Below are 20,413 nucleotides of genomic sequence, written 5' to 3'. Positions count from 1 at the left end.
TGGTGAAGAGTTTGAGTTATGGCTTCGAACTTGTTAAGAATGAGTTATCATTTCGAGAGAAAAAATGCACACGAAAATACTTGATTTCTAGGTTTTCTTTTTCCTTGTCAATAAAAACAAATGTATTTGAAAGTGAAACTTTGAGACTAACCAATGAAGTCGGCTCAATCGGTAAATAAACTCTCTTAAGAGTACAAATCTATGATGAGTAAAAATCGATAAATAGAGAAATATGTATCGAACGAAAAGTTAACGTAACATTTTGATTGGCTTATACTCCATTACACCAGATTTATCTCAGATGCAGGAGATAAGAACTTAAGGTTTCTTAAGAAAATACATATCACCGTTTGTGCATTTCCTGTAAGAATAAATTGTGCTACATATAGCACTGCTTGGAAGAATACTATTGACAAATATTCAATGGAAAACAAACACAAATGGCAATGTAACAACCATAACTTGAACGAATCATATCAAGAGGCGGCGGTGAGTGGTTCAAGAGTTGGCATGGAGGTTCCTGCTAAGAAGGCTTTGATCAATGTTAGCGCAAGTTTTGGTCTATGCAGAGGAACTTCATGCCCGGCACCCCTTACATTTACAAACGTGAGTCCGGCGTATTCTTGGGTCCATCCTCCTACCTGATTGGTTCACTTAGATATCAATATCAATGCACTGAAGTAAATGTGAAATGAACAATATCTATCTATCTATTTATCTATTACTGACTTACCTCCCCGTCATCATACCATGCACGCCAAGGGCTCACGGTTGGAAGCTTGAGAGCATTTATAGTATAGCGAGTAGATGTTACTGGGATTACAGCATCTGTATTGCCACTGACATGACATAGATGAATTGCGAAAACACAAAAAAAGTGTAAGCCGCTTTGGAGTCCAAAATATTTTTTGGCGAAAAAAAAAAATTTTATATGAGTTACAGTGGATGAATGAGTAACCTGAATATCCATATTCGTAGACCAGTAGGAATAAGTTCACGATATATGTCGAGTACTGTTCTAGGAGAATCCTTCCAGTTTGTATTTACCACAGTGCTGCAATGAATGAGAGAATAAGTGGATTCTGATCTTGAGAGTTTGTTATAAACATGAAAGAAAAATATGGTGATGCACTTTATGCTGTGCCTAAATCCCTGAAGTCACTACGTAATATCAAATGATTTAGTTACAACTTACAAGGATTCTTGAATTGTTAGTTAATAAGTTAATATCATATGCAAAGGAACTCTGTATAAAAAGTACAGAAAAGGTGCAGAGATAGAATCATTCAGTTTCTACATTGCAGTTCATCATATACATGAAGCTTCCTCCGAGTTGGTTTTTGTTTTGTCACTTCTATTTTTCAATGTTAAAAAGGTTGTTATGCGATTTGTAACACATGATGTGGAAATAAGTAGATGAGCATTACCTGCAGGTCTCCCATTTAGCAGGCTTATAATCTGGATCAACATGTAGAATCCTTTGGACCTCTGGTCGATTGAAGTATATAGTGCTGTGCTTTTCGGTGCAAGGATCATACACGCCTCTTAGTCTTCCAACACTCTGTTACATGACAGAGCATATGAATGAGGGTTTATGATATAAAATCATATAATTCAGGACTCTATAATTCAGTGTTGAGAATATGCATCGGTAGCCATAGTTGTTGTTCATAGGCTGGACTCTATAATTCAGTTAGATATTTCGTGTATTTAAAAAATATAAACTTCAATTTAGATCTATCGAATGTACCTTACTTGGTTACTCATCTTGTCATGAAAGGTAGAAGTATCTAGATAAGGAAGGAAAAATGTTCATTTCTAAATATGTCATGTTTGACGAAACTAAATTCCCTTTTTAAGTTGTTTGGAATGACATTCCTTGGCACTTCACTTACCTCGCTACTCAACATCAGATTATCTGACAGTTTTCCAGGGTTAAGAAAGATTATCGTATTAAGAATGTCTCTCCACCGGCACCAAATGCAACCTCCAGAGTTGTCCCTCACGGTGTTATTCTAACTACTGACCCCATTCCTTCTATTACTTTTTCACTATCTGGTCCGTCTTTGTGTCAACCTTCTACTGCACAAGTTATTTCTCCTTCCCCCGAACCTATGCAGCATGCTGCGCAAAAACCTTTTCTCCCTCTCCTGAGTTGGGTATTGTCGAGCCTTGACGGCATCTTAAAACTTCTATATATAGATTCAGAGCCTTCCACTTTTTAGCAAGCCTATGCTTCTCCTCATTGGAGAGCTGCAGAGTATTCAAGATTAAGGAAAAACCAGATGGTGCAGTCAATAAGGCAAGACTTATTGGCCAGGAGTTTCATAAAAGCTATGGTTGTGACTACTCGGAAACCTTTGCATTAGTGGTTAAGCCTGCTAGGCTGTTACTGTATTGTGGCCGAGCTGCATGCGAATAAGAGAGTTTGCACCCAAAAAAGAAGAGTTATGTATTGTGGCTGAGCTGCAAGCGAATCTGGCTGGGGCTGGGGCAGAGGCATTTGAGGTTGTGATTTTAGAGAATTTTGAGAGTTTAGAGTGAAATTGAGAAGTTGTAAGTGATTGGTTTCTGTGTTCTAATTCTTTAAACTTGTGTTTTAATAGAGTACAAGGCAGTTCAGTAACTGCTTGTAACAGAAATGATATAACTGCTGAACTGTCATAACAAGTATTAAATTATTTTATTATGCTTAATATCCGGCCTAGTTGCATACACACAGAACCAGGATTTAACCCATGTACTCTATCTATGTAGCACCGACACCTCTGGTTGAAGGCGTACCTGGCGTCTGGGACGTGTCAGTGTCTAACAATGATGTTACATTCAATTACTTCTATTTGCTTAAATAATTATCGATGTTTGTGTCAGTTAAGATGCAAGAAAAGTAACTTACATTCTTTCTTTTGATCTGCTGATTATCATTAGCATGGCAAGGAGGAGTGAAGATACTGTATGGGTCTATATTACCCATTTCCTTATCAGCAATTTCCAAGATCCTTTCACAGGACTGTGACGGGTGTTCGACTGACTGAAAATCACATAGCAAGTTCAAGAGCTTGAATGTTTGATCCGAGATCATACCATTTGTCCACATAAACTCGAAAATCCCCAATTGATCATGGAAATCATCTGTTAGAGCATTTCCCACCTGCAGCAGACAGAGATACATATTATTCCCCTAATGACACGTTTTCGGCAATTTATTCTCCACATTCTTACAATATTGCATGGGATTACTACTAGTTTATTTTTTATTGTTTTGTGTAAAAATGGAATTCATACCATGAAACCTTTGAAATTTATAGAATCGTGTTTTGTAGCTGAGTTGTACTTGACAATAACTTGGCTAAGTTGTGGAACATAATGTCCTGAAACAAGGAAAACCAAAATTAGAGAACTCAAACACTTGACATGATAAGTGCCCTTGTCTATCCCACCACTTGTGCTTACCTGCATAGCTCTCACCACTGATGAAAAAGTCTGTTTTTTTGTACTGGGGAAAACGCTCAAACCACTTTAATAGAAATATGAGATTATCCTCAGCTGCACATAAAGGATAATTTTATTTTATTCAATGAACATACATGAAGTATTATGAACTCCAATAAGAGAGCTCATCCAAAACAACTAGTCTGTTAGGGAGAACCCCTAGACACGTATGTTTGGTTTCATTTTCGATGGATGCAAAAGTGATTATGAAAATATTAAATCGATTTTACAAAGTCTCACTATTCGAGAGATAACGTCATGACACTTCACTCAACTTCCTCATCGATCAGAACCCTTTGTGGACAATTCTTTCAAATAAGTCAACCTCCCAACAAAAGCACCAATATAATGAGCATCAGCCAATTCAGAGGACTCGTCATAAAATACTAGTCTATTAAGAGTAAGAATCCTTTATCTTATAAGTTTAACTTCATAATGGAGACTCCAAATGTGTGACACCTTAATTAATCTTGGTCGTCTGACCTCAAATCAATGGTATAGATTATTTAATGATGATATGATATAGGTGTAATGTTATAGGACTAATCTCAAATCAATGACCAAGACTTTTTTCATCAACCCACCGTAATTAGGATCTTTGACCCCCAGTAAACGCCCGAATGTATCCTATGGCTTGGGCCCTTTGGGCCTGCTATGAGACTAATTCTCAGCAGTAGGACGTCTGATTTTTTTTTTTTACAAGGGTTGGGCTACCTCCCAACTCTCTCAACACAAAGTTGGTATGATCAAGATTATTTACTGCGTAAAAAAGCGTGTATTAGTAAAGGCAAGTAATCTAGATCCAAGTAAGTGACACCTTACCTGTCCTCTTATCGCCATTGTTGAGAATGTCATCAGATGAATTCTTTGTTGAATATGAAAATCCAACTCCAACAGGAGAGTCAATATAAAGAATATTGGCAACTACAGAATAAAAAAAATAAAAAACACAAATTAAACAGTTTAACATAGCATTTTTTATTGGAAACTTGATATCCGACCCAATGACTGGCTAATTCAGGATACCAATCCCATTGTCCACTAGCAAGACACCAATCCAAGTAAACACACCCAACACATGAATACAATTCAACATAAAATAAATAAATTTTTTGAATGGTTAAACACAGAATTACTGGAAATCACCTTGATTCCAAGAATAAGGATTAAAATGAAGGTTTTTGCCATCTGAATTAATATGAAAAGGACCAATTTCCTCAGCTTCACCATAAGCAATAGAAGAACAACCAGGACCACCATTGAACCACAAAAGAAGTGGCTTAGAAGTAGGATCTACATGATCAGCTTGAATGAACCAGTAAAACAAGTTCCTACCAACATCCTCATTCACTGTTATATAACCAGAGTAATGTTCAAAGCTGATGTTGAAGTTTTGACCTGGAAGTGCTCTACCAATATTGTCCTGTCCTTGTTGGACAAATGGATCTGTTGCAATGTTACATTGGAAAAGGTTTGCCAATGTTATGATGACAATGAACAAAATTTGAGACCACTTAGAATTGGCCATTTCAGATGGTAGATAGGTACAGTACCACTCAATTCTGTAGTATTTATAAGAATATTAATTAACTATAGTATATGAAGATAAGGTAATTATTGAATGTCAGTTTTGTATTTTTGCACTGTCAGTTTTTGTATCTTTGCATCCAAGTTAATTGAGTAGGTGTGTTGTTCACGTTGGTGTCAAAGATAATACATGAATTGCAGGTTACGTCTCTAACTTCTATAGTTATGTGTTTTGACACATGATGTAAGTAGGAATGTTCCTTATACAGTTAAACCCTCCAAGTTTTTGTTTCTGTAAACTGAAAATTTCATTTTATTGGCACACATTTCTATTTAGGCAATTTTGGTTAAATGCGTGTTTGGTTCTGCGATGATGACAAATGATTTTGAAAAATAGATTATGGATAAAGGTGAGTTGAATTTAAGTTATTTATATTTGGGATGTATTTATGTAAAATTACTAAGGGATTAAAAGAGTTGGGGATTTAAAGGTCCAAAGTTTGAATCCTGACAAAGGAGAAAATAATAACATAACAAATAACATACTATCATTTCTCATTAAAAAAAAACATCCAAAATTGAAACCAAACATATGCTAAGTTTGTTGGAATTTCAATAAATTCAAAAGACTTATCCTATATTTAATATATGAATAAAAATATAGTCACGTGTAAAATTATATCAAAAAAAGAAAAATAGGTCATCATATTAAAATGTGAGTCCCTTTGAGATATATTTGTATATTGTTCCGATACACCAAAAAGTCTCTTGGCATTGTTGGCTTTCCTAATAATCAAATAATAATTAGGATTCCTTTTACTGTTAATTACTACCCTTCTGTAGTTTGTTATTCAGCTATTCTTGTGTGCCTTTACCCTATATAACTTGTTGATTTGTTCATTGTACTAGTAGTTTTCAGCATGAATGAAGTACATTGAAACCATTTTTCTCTAAATTATGCTTTCTTTTCATTGCCTGAATATTCTGGATGCCCAAACTCCTCGAAGAATGCATATATCCTGTATATTTTGTGTTAGCAGAGTGTATCATACAACTGTTTACTACTAAAAGCATGAAATCATTACTACAAGTCAATTAGTTTTATCAATCGATTAATACAATTTGTTTACTGATAATTATTTAAATCAATCAATACCATTTTTGAGGTTTTCTTTGTCCTTGCCAATCAAAGATATTTGTAAGTAGAACTGTGAGACTAATCAAACAACTTGGCTCAATCGTTAAATAAACTCGAGTACAACTCTCTTTATTCAAGGAAGAGAATTAACTGTATTTGTATCCTCTTTATTTAAACCAGTCCTTGGTTGAGGAACAACGTATTGCATTCACCACTTGTTTTCTAATAAAGACAAATACAAACGGGAAGGTAACAACCATAAACTTGAATGTATCATATCAAATTGTGGCGGTGAGTGTGCGTGGTTCAAGAGTTGGCATGGAGGTTCCTTCTAAGAAGGCTTTGATCAATGTTAGAGCAAGTTTTGGTCTATGCAGAGGAACTTCGTGCCCTGCACCCCTTACGTTAACAAATGTGAGTCCGGCGTATTCTTGGGTCCATCCTCCTACCTGTTTGTTCAATTATATGTCAATGCAATGAAGTCACTGTTAAGTGAACGATAGCTACCCAATGCGAAAATATAATCTAAACGAAGAAAATAATGGAATCTATCTGTCTATTATGACTTACCTCCCCATCGTCATACCATGCACGCCATGGGCTCACAGTTGGAAGCTTAAGAGCATTTATGGAATAGCGAGTAGATGTTACTGGGATTATAGCATCAGTATTACCACTGCCATGACATAGATGAATTGAGGAAACACAAAAATGTAAGTCCCTTTGGCGCCTAAAATTACTTTAGGAAAAAAATGATATGCGAGTGACAGTGGATGAATGAGTAACCTGAATATCCATATTCGCAGCCCGGTAGGAATAAGTTCACGATATATATTGAGCACTGACCTAGGTGAATCCTTCCAGTTAGTACCTACCACATCACTGTAATAAATGATAATAACTGGATTATGATCTTATGAATTTGTTATAAACGTGGAAAGAAATACAGGGATGCACTTTATGTTGTGCCTAAAATTCTTGAAGTTAGTACCAATTATTAAATGTCATAGTTGCAAGAATTCTTCAATTGTTAGTTAATAGTGCAGAATAGTGTTTTGCTTCTCCGACAGTATTTCTGTTTTCAGTACTATTTTCATACCGTTTCTACATTTCAGTTCGTCGTATATTTGAAATTAGGTGGTTATATGATTTGTAACACATGCTGTTATAATATGTAAAGACTTTCTATTGGATCAGATACGAGTTTTAAAAAAAAAAAAAATGTAAAGACTTTCTAAAGTTTCTGTTTTTGAGCCTTACCTGCAGGTCTGCCATTTATCAGGCTTATGATCTGGATTAACATGTAGAGCCCTTTGGACCTCTGGTCGATTGAAGTATATATTACTGTGATTCTCTGTACAAGGATCATACACACCTCTGAGTCTTCCAAAACTCTGTTACAAATCATATACCTTGGTGATATGAATAAGGATTTATGTTATAAAAATAAAATAAAAAATCATATAATTCAATGTTGAGAATATGCCTCGGTATCTGTAGTTGGAATTTATAAGCTAAAGTGTAGAATTTCTATCATTTTGGATGCTTTGTGATAACTGAGGTTGTTATGGACAGTACGTAGGCAATAATTTACAAAGTTAATTATGTGCAGTTATTTTTGTAATTTATTTTCAAATTAACAGGCAGAAGTATTAGTCACAGATTCAGCGGTCAGAAGCTGGCAGCAGCTGTGCAACCCCCAAGTTAAATGTTCATTACTAAAGATGTCCTGTTTCATGAAACTAAATTCTCCTTTTCCAGTGAATCTCCACCTGCATTAGTTGCAACCTGCAGAGTTCTCCCACTTGGTGTTATTCAAACTATCAGGTCCATCTTGGGCTATGCTTGGGAGTTTGGATGGAAAGGGAGAGTTTTGAGGATAAAGGACGGAATAAAGAGAAAATGAACTAACGAAGGGTGAGTAGTTCCCAACCATAGTAACATAATTCGTTCATTTGGCGGAGAACCGCGAACCAATTCGTGTGGAATTCGCAACAAATGGCGTACCAGGGAAAGAATAGCACTAATTGGTTGGGAAAAAAAAAGGTTTGAACTATAAAATAAACAAAAAATAATAATAAACGGTGATATGCACCGTATACATTAATCCATACAGTATGCGCTCCATTTGGTTGGTTTTATAAACAGCTCTCTTCTCTTGTTCTTTCAAATCATCCGATGTGGGACTTAAGCTTAAGGTTTAAACAACCGAGTTGTGCACTTATGCTACTAACTGCCTGTCAACTTTTGGATGATGTGTGTCATTTTATCTTAGTGTTGGCCTTATTTCTTTTGGACACTGGAATTACGAACCGACGCATACTGAAACTCTATACCCCCATACGTGCCGGATTCTTCACATATTGCGTACCGCGTACCAACGCGAATTACGAATTATGTGACTATGTTCCCAACCTTGCATGAGATTTTATTTTTCTTCATTGGACTAAAACCCTCCAATATGGGGAACTAAAAAGATGCATTGGGGAAGGGTTTTGGAGGATATCGAATAAATTTCAAATTCACTACTTCTCTTGATAATACACTTAAAACAAACAAAAAATTACTCTTAAGTATATTCATCCCATTCCCTTAAAAAATGCTCTCTCAAAAAAACTGAGGAATTGATTCCTCTATCTTTCCCTTTTTCTCATTCCCTTCAAATTCCTCCCATCTTACCGCACAGGTTGATTCTCCTTCACCTGCACCTTATGCAAAATGATACTCAAACATCCTCTTCTCCGTCTCATGAATATTACTATACTGCTTCAAGTAATACTAATCCAGGTTCCTCCTTTCTAATTTAGTTAGCAGAGCTGTCCATCGAATGCAAACAAGGTCCAAGCCAGGAATTGTGTTAGAATCCTTTCTTACCCCAACATATTCCCATTCCTAAACTGCATCGTACACTTATCTTTACAATTGAAGAATAAAAAATAATAGGGCTCCACTTTTAAGCATGCCTAGGCCCTTCCTCCGGAGGACCGCTACACAGAAAGAGTATGATGGGGTTTTATCGAATATTCAGAAAACTTCTCATTAGTTGTTTAGCCTGTAAGGTTGTTACAGTGCACATTATCTTATAAGCCAAATAAATAGCGAATCCATCAATTTAATGCTTTTCTTACAAGCCAAATAAATTTATTGAACCAAAATATTTATACAAACATAGTTTATAGCACAAGCTGTGCTAAAGCTGCACCTACAGCCGAATTCCGAACTCTAAAAACAGAAATGTGTAACCGCATATAGCAAGGGTAGGAAGCCTAGAACATGATATGAAGTGCTCAAAAAAACTCGTCGGTTTTGGCTTCTCAGAAAGTAAATGTGATCTCTCCTTGTTGAATCTTAAAACTGTTGCATGCTGCCTTTACACATTGATCTAAGTCGATGATGATAGTGATATAATATTTACTGCCGGTTCTGCTTCCAGGATTCAAATTGTAATTTCCAAACTCCTTCTGTCCCAAACTAAATATATCCAAGGTTTCCTAGCCAAGACTCATATGGATGATTAACATCCAAATAAAGAACCATAATTGTACAGATTCAGATTTTCAGGCAGAGGAATTGAGATGCCTTTGGCAGAACCCATTTCAGTCATGTGACATATATCCTATATATTTTGCTTAATATTCTGCCTAGTTGCTTACTAACAAAAATAGGATGTAACCCATGTACTCTATCATTCTGCATCTTCAATTAATTTAGAAGGAACGCTCCATTTATCTAGACAGAATCAAACTGAGCACATCACATTTTAAGAACATTTTTTTTTTTACCCATTAAGATCTTTTTCATAATCTTAACTTAATACAGTATGTTTTTGTAAACATGTACTGCACCATCACAAACAAGGAAATCTTCAACAGGCAACAATATTAGGACCTTTAAAGACAAGATAAAACAATAGTAGAAGCTAGAAAGATCAACTTACATGCTTTCTTCTATCCGGCTGATTATCATTCTCATGGCAAGGAGGGGTAAAGATACTGAATGGGTCTATATTACCCATTTCCTTATCAGCAATTTCCAAGATCCTTTCACATGACTTTGACGGGTGTTCGAATGACTGAAAATCACATAGCAAGTTCAAGAGCTTGAATGTTTGATCCGAAATCATACCATTTGTCCACAAAAACTCGAAAATCCCCAATTGATCATGGAAATCATCTGTTACAGCATTTCCTACCTGCAGCAGACAGAGATACATATTATTCCCCTAATGACACGTTGTTTTCGGCAATTTTTTCTCCACGTTCTTGCAATATTGCATGGGATTATTACTATTTTTTTGTGTAAAAATGGAATTCATACCAGGAAACCTTTGAAATTTATAGAATCTTGTTTTGTAGCCGAGTTGTACTTGACAATAACTTGGCTAAGTTGAGGAATATAATGTCCTGAAACAAGCAAGACCAAAGTTAGAGAACTCAAACACTAGACATAATATATGTCCTCATCTATCTCACCATTTGCGTTTACCTGCATAGCTCTCACCACTGATGAAAAAGTCTGTTTTTTTGTACTGGGGAAAACGCTCAAACCACTTTAAAAGAAATATGAGATTATCCTCAGCTGCACATAAAGAATTATTAAATTAATTTAATTTGATTCAATCGTCATACACGAAGTGCTATGGACTCCAAAAAGTAGAGCTCGTTGAAAAACAAGTCCGTTAGTAAGAACCCCTAGACACGTGTGTTTGGTTTCATTTTCGATGGATGCAAAAGTGATTCTGAAAATATTAAATTGATTTAGACATGTTTGAGTATTGTCAAGTAGAATTGACTGTGTCTCTAGAATAGATTCTAACTTGAAACTGTGATTTAAAGCATTAGCCTGAAAACTTGATTTTTACGTGAATGTGTCCAACCATATTTACATCCAGCTGAATTTTAACTTAAATCAATTTTACGAACTCTCACTAATCGAGAGACAACGTCATGACACTTCACTCATGGACAATCCACTCAACTTCCTCATCGATCAGAACTCTCTGTGGACAATTATTTCAAAGAAGTCAACATCCCAACAAACACACCAATATAACGAGCATTCACCAAATGGGAGAACTCGTCACAAAATACTACTCTATTAAAAGTAAGAATCCTTCGGCTTATAAGTTTCACTTCATAATTGAGACTCCAAATGCGTGACACCTTAATTAATCTTGGTATAGACTATTTAAAGATAATCTGATACAGGTGTAATGTTCAGGGTCGGTCCTAAGATTTTTTGTGCTCTTGCCCTGGGCAGTCACCCATCCCGCCAAGGCCACCCCTGGTAATGTTATACGACTAATCTCAAATCAATGACCAAGACTTTTTTTTGCTAACACCCCGTAATTAGGATCTTTGACCCCAGTAGGCTCCCCAATGTATCCTACGGCTTAGGCCCTTTGGGCCTGCTATGAGACTATTCATCGGCAGCGGGACATCTGATTTCATTTTTTTACCAGGGCTGGGCTAACTCCCAAATAAATGAATCCAGGAATCGAATTAGGGTTCTTTTCTGTGAGAGTCACAACTCTCCCAGCATAATGTTGGTTCGACCATGATTAATTAATGCGTGAAAAAGCATGTATAAGAAAATGCAAAGAATCTAGATCCAAGTAAGCGATACCTTACCTGTCCTCTTATCGCCATTGTTGAGAATGTCAGATGAATTCTTTGAATATGAAAATCCAACTCCAACAGGAGATTCGATATAAAGAAAATTGGCAACTACAAAAAAAAAAAAAAAAACACAAATAAAACAGTTTAACATGGCATTTTTTATTGGAAACTCGATATCCGACCTAATGGCCGTCTAATCTAGGATACCAACCCCACCGTCCACTAGTGAGAAACCAATTGAAGTAGACACACCCAACACAGGAATACAATTCCACATAACATAAATATATTTTTTGAATTGGTAAACACAGAATAACTCTTAACTCACCTTGATTCCAATAATAAGGATTAAAATGAAGGTTTTTGCCATCTGAATTAATATGAAAAGGACCAATTTCCTCAGCTTCACCATAAGCAATAGAAGAACAACCAGGACCACCATTGAGCCACAAAAGAAGTGGCTTTGAAGTAGGATCTACATGATCAGCTTGAATGAACCAGTAAAACAAGTTCCTACCAGCATCCTCATTCACTGTTATATAACCAGAATAGTGTTCAAAGCTGATGTTGAAGTTTTGACCTGGGAGTGGTCTATCAATCCTGTCATGTTCTTGTTGGACAAATGGGTCTGTTGCAAATGTGAAATTGTTGTTGCATAGGAAAATGGTTGCCAATGTTATGGCAAAGATTTGAGACCACTCAGAATTGGCCATTTCAGATACAATTGCCAATGTACCATTTCTTCCATAACATTGTCTCTATAAGGACCACTTGTTTAATGTAATGAACAACTTTTGGGTTGTTCATTAATGGAGGAACTGTCCAGTGCAACATTGTTTCTGCCATTTACTATTTTAATTTTGTTTTCTACCTATTGATGTCTGAATGATACATGTGTTTTTTGACATGTTGTAAAATTGGTGTCATAGGCTCAGCCACGGATTGAGGGTGGGGGCAACGCGGGTCTCCTGACCCCACTCGCCTATCATATTTTTTAACCAACATTTTGATATTTATGCAATTTGACCCTATATATATATATATATATATATATATATATATATATATATATCATATAATTTATTTATAACATTATAAGACTAATAAAGATGATAATGAGTGTCCTAAAGGTCTTAATTTAGAAAACAAAAAGTTATTTTACATAAAAAATAAAAAGTGTTGTAATTATTAATCTGATGAAAATAATTTGTATTTTTTAGATAAGATTTTCTATTATGGAATCCCTATTCAATGTTTTTTTTTTTTTTTTTTGAGACAGCAAAATATTATTTACAAGTGTTTCAAGCACAAGAGGTACAAATGAAACATCAAACCAAGGTGCAACCGGCCCCAAAAAACTAAAGAAAAAAAGGCCACTAAAAACATCAATGCAGTCCCCTGAGCACTACTAACAGGCAGCAAAAATGACTGAAAAACACAGTCACCTAAAACTACAACCACAGAACAGCCCCCGCAGGCCAACAACCAGCAAAAAGGGAGTACTGCAGACCCGAACAACAGAAAACAGAATCGAACCTGTAGCCTGCCAGCAAGTCTAAAACAGTAAGGGCACCCTCCGGCTACGCACCAAAAACAAACAGCAACGACGCAACAACGCCAGAACACCCGAATCAGCACCAACGCCACAACAGCTGACCCAAAAAACTACCTCAACAAACATAGTCTAGGATTCCAACACCATTCATAATACAAATAAATGGGAATCTTCAACCTATGGAATACCCATTGCCACGACAACACCTTTAGGTCTTCAAAATCAAATAATTATAAAAATTACTCTTCTCACTTATGAAATTGTTCATTCCCTTGTATCAGCGGCAGTCAAAGGAATGAACGATTTCATAAGTGTGAAGAGTAACTTTCAATAATTATTATGATGTCTTTTACTGTTAATTTCTACCCCTGTGTAGTTTGTTATTCAGTTAGTCATGTATGCCTTTACCCTATATAACATGTTGATTTGTTCATTGTACTAGTAGTTTTCAGCATGAATGAAGTACATTGAAACCATTTTCTCTCTAAATTCTCTCTAAATTTTGCTTCCTTTTCCTTGCCTGAATATTCTTGGAGCCCACACTCCTCGAAGAGTGTATATCCTGTACATTTTGTGTTAGCAGAGTGTATCATACAACTGTTTCCGACCAAAAGCATGAAATCATTACAATAAATTACTTAGTTTTATCAATCGATTAATAGAATTTGTTTACTAATAATTATTTAAATCAATCAATACCATTTTTTAGGTTTTTTGTCCTTGCCAATCAAAGATATTTGTAAGTAGAACTGTGAGACTAATCAATCAACACGGCTCAATCGTTAAATAAACTCTCTTGATTCTAGGAAGAGAATTAATTGTATTTGTATCCTCTTTATTTAAACCAGTCTTTGGTTGAGGAACAACATATCGCATTTACCACTTGTTTTCTAATAAAGACAAATACAAACGGCAATCTAACAACCATAATCTTGAATGTATCATATCAAATTGCGGCGGTGAGTGTGCGTGGTTCAAGAGTTGGCATGGAGGTTCCTTCTAAGAAGGCTTTGATCAATGTTAGAGCAAGTTTTGGTCTATGCAGAGGAACTTCGTGCCCTGCACCCCTTACGTTAACAAATGTGAGTCCGGCGTATTCTTGGGTCCATCCTCCTACCTGTTTGTTCAATTATATGTCAATGTCAATGCAATGAAGTCAATGTTAAGTGAGCGATAGCTACCCAATGTGAAAATATAATCTAAACGAAGAAAATAGATGGAATCTATCTGTCTATTATGACTTACCTCCCCATCATCATACCATGCACGCCAGGGGCTCAAAGTTGGAAGCTTGAGAGCATTTATGGAATAGCGAGTAGATGCTACTGGGATTACAGCATCAGTATTACCACTGCCATGACATAGATGAAATAAGGAAACACAAAAATGTAAGTCCCTTTGGCACCTAAAATTACTTTTGGAAAAAAATGATATGCGATGCGAGTGACAGTGGATGAATGAGTAACCTGAATATCCATATTCGCAGCCCGGTAGGAATAAGTTCACGATATATATTGAGCACTGATGTAGGTGAATCCTTCCAGTTAGTACCTACCACATCACTGCAATAAATGATAATAATTGGATTATGATCTTATGAATTTGTTACAAACATGGAAAGAAATACAGTGATGCACTTTATGTTGTGCCTAAAATCCTTGGAATCAGTACCAAGTATTAATATAATTGCAAGAATTCTGCAATTGTTAGTTAATAGTGCAGAATAGTATTTTGCTTCTCCAACAGTATTTCTGTTTTCAGTACTATTTTCATACTGTTTCTACATTTCAGTTCGTCGTATATTTGAAATGAGGTGGTTATGTGATTTGTAACACATGCTGTTATAATATGTAAAGACTTTCAAAAGTTTCTGTTTTGAGCCTTACCTGCAGGTCTGCCATTTATCAGGCTTATGATCTGGATCAACATGTAGAGCCCTTTGGACCTCTGGTCGATTGAAGTATATAATGCTGTGTTTCTCTGTGCAAGGATCATACACACTTCTGAGTCTTCCAAAACTCTGTTACAAATCATATACCTTTGTGATATTAATAAGGATTTATGTTATAAAAAAAATCATATAATTCAATGTTGAGAATATGCCTCGGTATCTGTAGTTGGAATATATAAGCTAAAGTGTAGAATTTCTATCATTTTGGATGTTTTGTGATAATTGAGGTTGTTATGGACAGTACGTAGGCAATAATTAAAAAGTTAGTTATGGGCAATTATATCTAATTTATTTTCAAATTAATAGGCAGAAGTATTAGTCATAGATTTTTTGTTGTTTAACAAAATTAACTTCAATTTAGAACTACTGAATATACCTTTCTTGGTTACTTATTGTCATAAAGGATGAACCCGGATTCTTCTAAGTCTCAATCCTCTTTTATCTCAATATACCTAATGTTATGATAACAAACGCAAAACTCTGAAATGAAACACACTGCAACCATATTATATCGCCAGACAACTGAAACGTTGGTGGCGGTAACAGAGCAACAGATCCAGCAGTCAGAAGATGGCAGCAGCTGTGCGACCCCCAAGTTAAATGTTCATTACTAAAGATGTCCTGTTTCACGAAACTAAATTCCCTTTTTCCAGTGAATCTCCTCCTGCATTAGTTGCAACCTGCAGAGTTCTCCCACTTGGTGTTATTCAAACTATCAGGTCCATCTTGGGCTATGTTTGGGAGTTGGGATGGAAAGGGAGAGCTTTGAGGAAAAAGGACGGAATAAAGAGAAAATGAACTAATGAAGCGTGAGTTGTTCCCTTCCCAACCTTGCATGAGATTTTATTGTTCTTCATTGAACTAAAACCCTCCCATATGGGGGAACTAAAAAAATGCATTGGGGAAGGGTTTTGGAGGATATCAAATAAATTTCAAATTCATTACTTCTATTGATAATACTCTTAAAACAAACAAAAAATTACTCATAAGTATATTCATCCCATTCCCTTAAAAAATTCTCTCTCAAAAAAACTGAGGGATTCCTCTATCTTTCCCTTTTTCTCATTCCCTTCAAATTCCTCCCATCTCTTCCCCTCCTACTGCACAGATTGATTCTCCTTCACCTGCACCTTATGCAAAATCATACCTAAACATCCACTTCTCCCTCTCCTGAATATTACTATACTGCTTCAAGTAATACTAATCCAGGTTCCTCCTTTCTAATTTAGTTTGCAGAGCTGTCCATCGAATGCAAACAAGGGCCAAGTCAGGAATTGTGTTAGGATCCTATCTTACCCCAACATATTTCCATTCCTAAACTGCATCGTACACTTATCTTCACAATTGCATAATCAAAAATAATAGGGCTCCACTTTTAAGCATGCCTAAGCCCTTCCTCCTAGGAGGACCGCTACACAGAAAGAGTATGATGGGGTTTTATCGAATATTCGGAAAACTTCTCATTAGTTGTTAAGCCTGTAAGAGGAAGCAAAGACAACACTAGAACACTTGTGTTGAAATTATTATTGCATCCTAAAGATCCATCACATGTGCTGAAAATTAGTTTGAGGAACAAAAGAACTATCATTTTGAACCCGAGGTAGACTTTCATGTGCCAAGATAGTTTTGGAATAGCCATAGATGCAGAGGTGTGAGTTAGATTCAGGGATGCAAAATCAACAACACCCTTATGTTTATAATGTGTTGCTTAAGAGCTAAAAGCAGAGACTCAATCTCGTCAATGTCAAATCACTACGATTTTAATTGGTATTACTAGAGATTCAAACTGAATCAGTGAGCCCTCAAAGATAATATCCAACCGTTGTGATGCGGAAAATGGCGAACAAATATAAGGATTGGTTTCCATCGTGATGGCTTTAGAAACTCTGACATACCATAAAGATTTCAGAGAATTCTGAGTGCTTAGAGTGAAATTTAAAGTTTGTGAAAGATGGGTTTTTGTATTCTAATTCTCTAAACTCATACTTCCGTAGAACAAAAGCCCATTTCAGTAACTGCTTATAACGCAAATGATCTAACTACTGAGCTATCATAACAAACATTAGTTAATCTAATTATGCTTAATATTTTGCCTAGTCGATTACTAACAAAAATGAGATGTACGCCATGTACTCTATCAATCTTCATCTTAAATTAATTTAGAAGGAACTCTGCATTTATCCGGACAGAATCAAACTGAGCACATCACATCTTTAAGAACTTTTTTTTTTTGACTCATTAAGAAGATCTTTTTCAAAATCTTAATACAGTATGTTTTTGTAAACATGTACTGCACCATCACAAACAAGGAAATCTTCAACAGGCAACAATATTAGGACCTTTAAAGACAAGATAAAACAATAGTAGAAGCTAGAAAGATCAACTTACATGCTTTCTTTTATCCAGCTGATTATCATTCACATGGCAAGGAGGGGTAAAGATACTGTATGGGTCTATATCACCCATTTCTTCATAGGCAATATCCCAGATTTTGTCACATGAATCTGATGGGTGTTCAACTGGCTGAAAATCACATAGCAGATTCAGGAGCTTGAATGTTTGATCCGAAATCATACCACTGGACCACATAAACTGGAACATCCCCAATTGATCACTGAAATCATCTGTTAGAGCATTTCCTACCTGCAGCAGACAAGTGTATATTATTGATTCAGTTAATAATGTGAAAGGATCTAACTGTTCCAAACAAATGGAATCATTACTAGTTTTTGTGCAAAAATGGAATGCATACCATGTACCCTTTGAGATTTATAGAATCTTGTTTTGTTTCTAAGTTGTACTTGGCAATAACTTGGCTAAGTTGCGGAACATAATGTCCTGAAACAAGGAAAACTAGAATTAGTGAAATCAAACATTTGACATGATAAGTGTCCTTATCTATCTCACCATTTGTGTTTACCTGCATAGCTCTCACCACTGATGAAAAAGTCTGTGTTTTTATACTGGGGAAAACGCTCAAACCACTTCAATAGAAATATGAGATTATCCTCAGCTGCACATAACGAATTAATAATTTAATTTGCTTCGATTCAATTGACATACATGAAAAATGGTTGGTAAAGTGTTATGTGAGCCCAAAAGGAGAACTCATCCAAAACAACCAGTCCATTACGGAGAAACTCTAAGCACCTATGCTTGGTTTCACTTTTGAATGAGGCAAGAGTAATGCTTGAAGTGTTAAATTGATTTTGATATGTTTGAGTGTTGTCAAATAGAATTGATTTTTCCTCCATAATGGTTTTAACTTGAATCAGTGACCTTAAGCTTTTACCTATAAACGTGATTTTATGGCTGAAATTTATTGTTAAAGTCACTTTTACTTAAATGTATATGAACATAAATTATTTTAGGAAATTGCTAATGAGTGTAATTGGGCATTGGGAAGTGGTGCATACAACATTTTAGAAGTTAAAAACTTTTCTTCACAATACAAAATTCTATTTTTTGCTTCTTTAACTAGTGCTCTTAAGGACTAGTTAGCATGACCCATTATTTTACATCCAACTCAATTTTACAAAATAAATTCATTCAAAATCAAATTTTATCTACAAAACAGACACAGTAAACTTGATTACTTAGGTGAGACCCGACGTCATGATACTTTGCTAAGTGAAACTTCATCAACTTCCTCACTATTTAGAACCCTCTATATAATGAGCATAAGCTCAGAGGAAGAACTTATCCCAAAAGACTAGTTCATTAAGGGCATGTTTAGATTGATTTATTTGAGTTAATCTAGTGATATGAGTTGTGGCACTGTATGGGAGAACTTACGAAAATAGCTTATGACATTGTTCATAATCTGTTTTCAGGTTATTTTCATAAGTTCTGCAAGATAGCTTATGAAAACAGCTTCTAGCTTATACGAAAACAATTTAACTTTCGTTTTATCTTTTGCTATAAAGTTTATACATAAGTATTTATCATGATAAGAGCTTATGCTATAAGCTGCAAATAAGTTGTTTATCCAAATCAATTAATGCATGTAAATTAGTGTATTTGTAAATAGATGGAATGTGTAAATTAGTGATACATTACCTGTCCTCTTATCGCCATTGGTGAGAATGTCAGATGAATTCTTTGAATAGGAAAATCCAACTCCGACAGGCGAGTCAATATAAAGAATGTTGGCAACTAACAAAAAAAACAAACACGAATGAAATAGTTTAACATAACAGTAATTTTTTTAAACTCAGTATCCGACCCAATAACCGATTAATACGGGGACAAATCTCATTGTCCACTTGTACGGCCCAATTGAAAACAGAAGTTCTGTATGGACCAAACCCAACACATTAACACAATTAAACATAACATACATACATTTTTGGAAAGGTTAAACAAAGAATCACTCTAAATCACCTTGATTCCAAGAATATGGATTAAGATAGAGGGTTTTGGAATCAGAATTAATATGAAAAGGGCCAATTTCTTCAGCTTCACCAAAAGCAATAGAAGAACAACCAGGACCACCATTGAGCCACAAAAGAAGTGGCATTGAAGTAGGATCTACATGATCAGCTTGAATGAACCAGTAAAACAAGTTCCTACCAGCATCCTCATTCACTGTTATATAACCAGAGTAATGTTCAAAGCTGATGTTGAAGTTTTGACCTGGGAGTGGTCTATCAATCCTGTCTTGTTCTTGTTGGACAAATGGGTCTGTTGCAAATGTGAAATTGTTGTTGCATAGGAAAATGGTTGCCAATGTTATGGCAAAGATTTGAGACCACTCAGAATTGGCCATTTCAGATACGGTTGCCAATGTACCACTACTTCCATGACATTGTATTTATAAGGACCACTTGCTTAATCACATTCATAAATTCGTTATTGATGCACTTAATTAAGTACGGGTTGTCTAAGGTGTATATGGTCCAACCAAAGTGAACATTACCATTTTTAATAAATTTCAGTAAAATTCTTTCAAAAATAAATAAATTTTAGTAAAATATATTTTTTTTCAAAAAGCGGATTACAAGGAGTGTCGAACACAGGAGAAATAACATTACATGAAATAGAAAAAAGTAGAGAAAAAGAGGATAAAGAGATCTCATTGCAAAGAAATTCTCAAACAAGCTAAATGGTTAAGTCACCACAAGTGATAGGTA

The 20,413-nt window shown here is 35.5% G+C and overlaps 3 protein-coding genes across 4 annotated transcripts; all 3 read right to left on the bottom strand.

Moving 5' to 3' along the window:
* Positions 1 to 235: 235 nt before the first annotated feature.
* On the bottom strand, positions 236 to 5,164 carry LOC11441733 (serine carboxypeptidase II-2). The gene is made up of 9 exons (XM_003595844.4): positions 4,639 to 5,164; positions 4,315 to 4,416; positions 3,454 to 3,546; positions 3,286 to 3,371; positions 2,897 to 3,151; positions 1,428 to 1,561; positions 959 to 1,054; positions 734 to 839; positions 236 to 641 (listed from the first exon to the last, which is right to left on the bottom strand). The coding sequence occupies exons 1-9, from the start codon at positions 5,018 to 5,020 to the stop codon at positions 477 to 479; spliced, it is 1,419 nt and encodes a 472-aa protein (XP_003595892.1). The 5' UTR covers positions 5,021 to 5,164; the 3' UTR covers positions 236 to 476.
* A 1,072-nt stretch (positions 5,165 to 6,236) lies between these two features.
* On the bottom strand, positions 6,237 to 12,737 carry LOC11418600 (serine carboxypeptidase II-2). Of its 2 annotated transcripts, XM_003595843.4 has the most exons (9): positions 12,104 to 12,736; positions 11,788 to 11,883; positions 10,643 to 10,735; positions 10,475 to 10,560; positions 10,095 to 10,349; positions 7,418 to 7,551; positions 6,944 to 7,039; positions 6,728 to 6,833; positions 6,237 to 6,606 (listed from the first exon to the last, which is right to left on the bottom strand). In XM_003595843.4, the coding sequence occupies exons 1-9, from the start codon at positions 12,486 to 12,488 to the stop codon at positions 6,436 to 6,438; spliced, it is 1,422 nt and encodes a 473-aa protein (XP_003595891.1). In that variant the 5' UTR covers positions 12,489 to 12,736; the 3' UTR covers positions 6,237 to 6,435. The 2 variants fall into 2 exon arrangements, with proteins under 2 accessions (XP_003595891.1, XP_039686555.1); XM_039830621.1 differs by lacking the exon at positions 11,788 to 11,883 and having other exon boundaries at positions 12,104 to 12,737.
* A 1,351-nt stretch (positions 12,738 to 14,088) lies between these two features.
* LOC11440727 (serine carboxypeptidase II-2) lies at positions 14,089 to 20,082 on the bottom strand. The gene is made up of 9 exons (XM_003595842.4): positions 19,665 to 20,082; positions 19,341 to 19,436; positions 18,202 to 18,294; positions 18,034 to 18,119; positions 17,670 to 17,924; positions 15,217 to 15,350; positions 14,797 to 14,892; positions 14,576 to 14,681; positions 14,089 to 14,447 (listed from the first exon to the last, which is right to left on the bottom strand). Exons 1-9 carry the CDS (start codon positions 20,047 to 20,049, stop codon positions 14,277 to 14,279), a joined length of 1,422 nt encoding a protein of 473 aa, XP_003595890.1. The 5' UTR covers positions 20,050 to 20,082; the 3' UTR covers positions 14,089 to 14,276.
* Between the last annotated feature and the right edge of the window lie 331 nt (positions 20,083 to 20,413).

This window comes from Medicago truncatula, chromosome 2 (genome assembly GCF_003473485.1).
Source record: "Medicago truncatula cultivar Jemalong A17 chromosome 2, MtrunA17r5.0-ANR, whole genome shotgun sequence".
Taxonomy (NCBI): domain Eukaryota; kingdom Viridiplantae; phylum Streptophyta; class Magnoliopsida; order Fabales; family Fabaceae; genus Medicago; species Medicago truncatula.
Note: the sequence above shows the minus strand (reverse complement) of the source record. Positions and strands in the feature narration are given on the sequence as shown.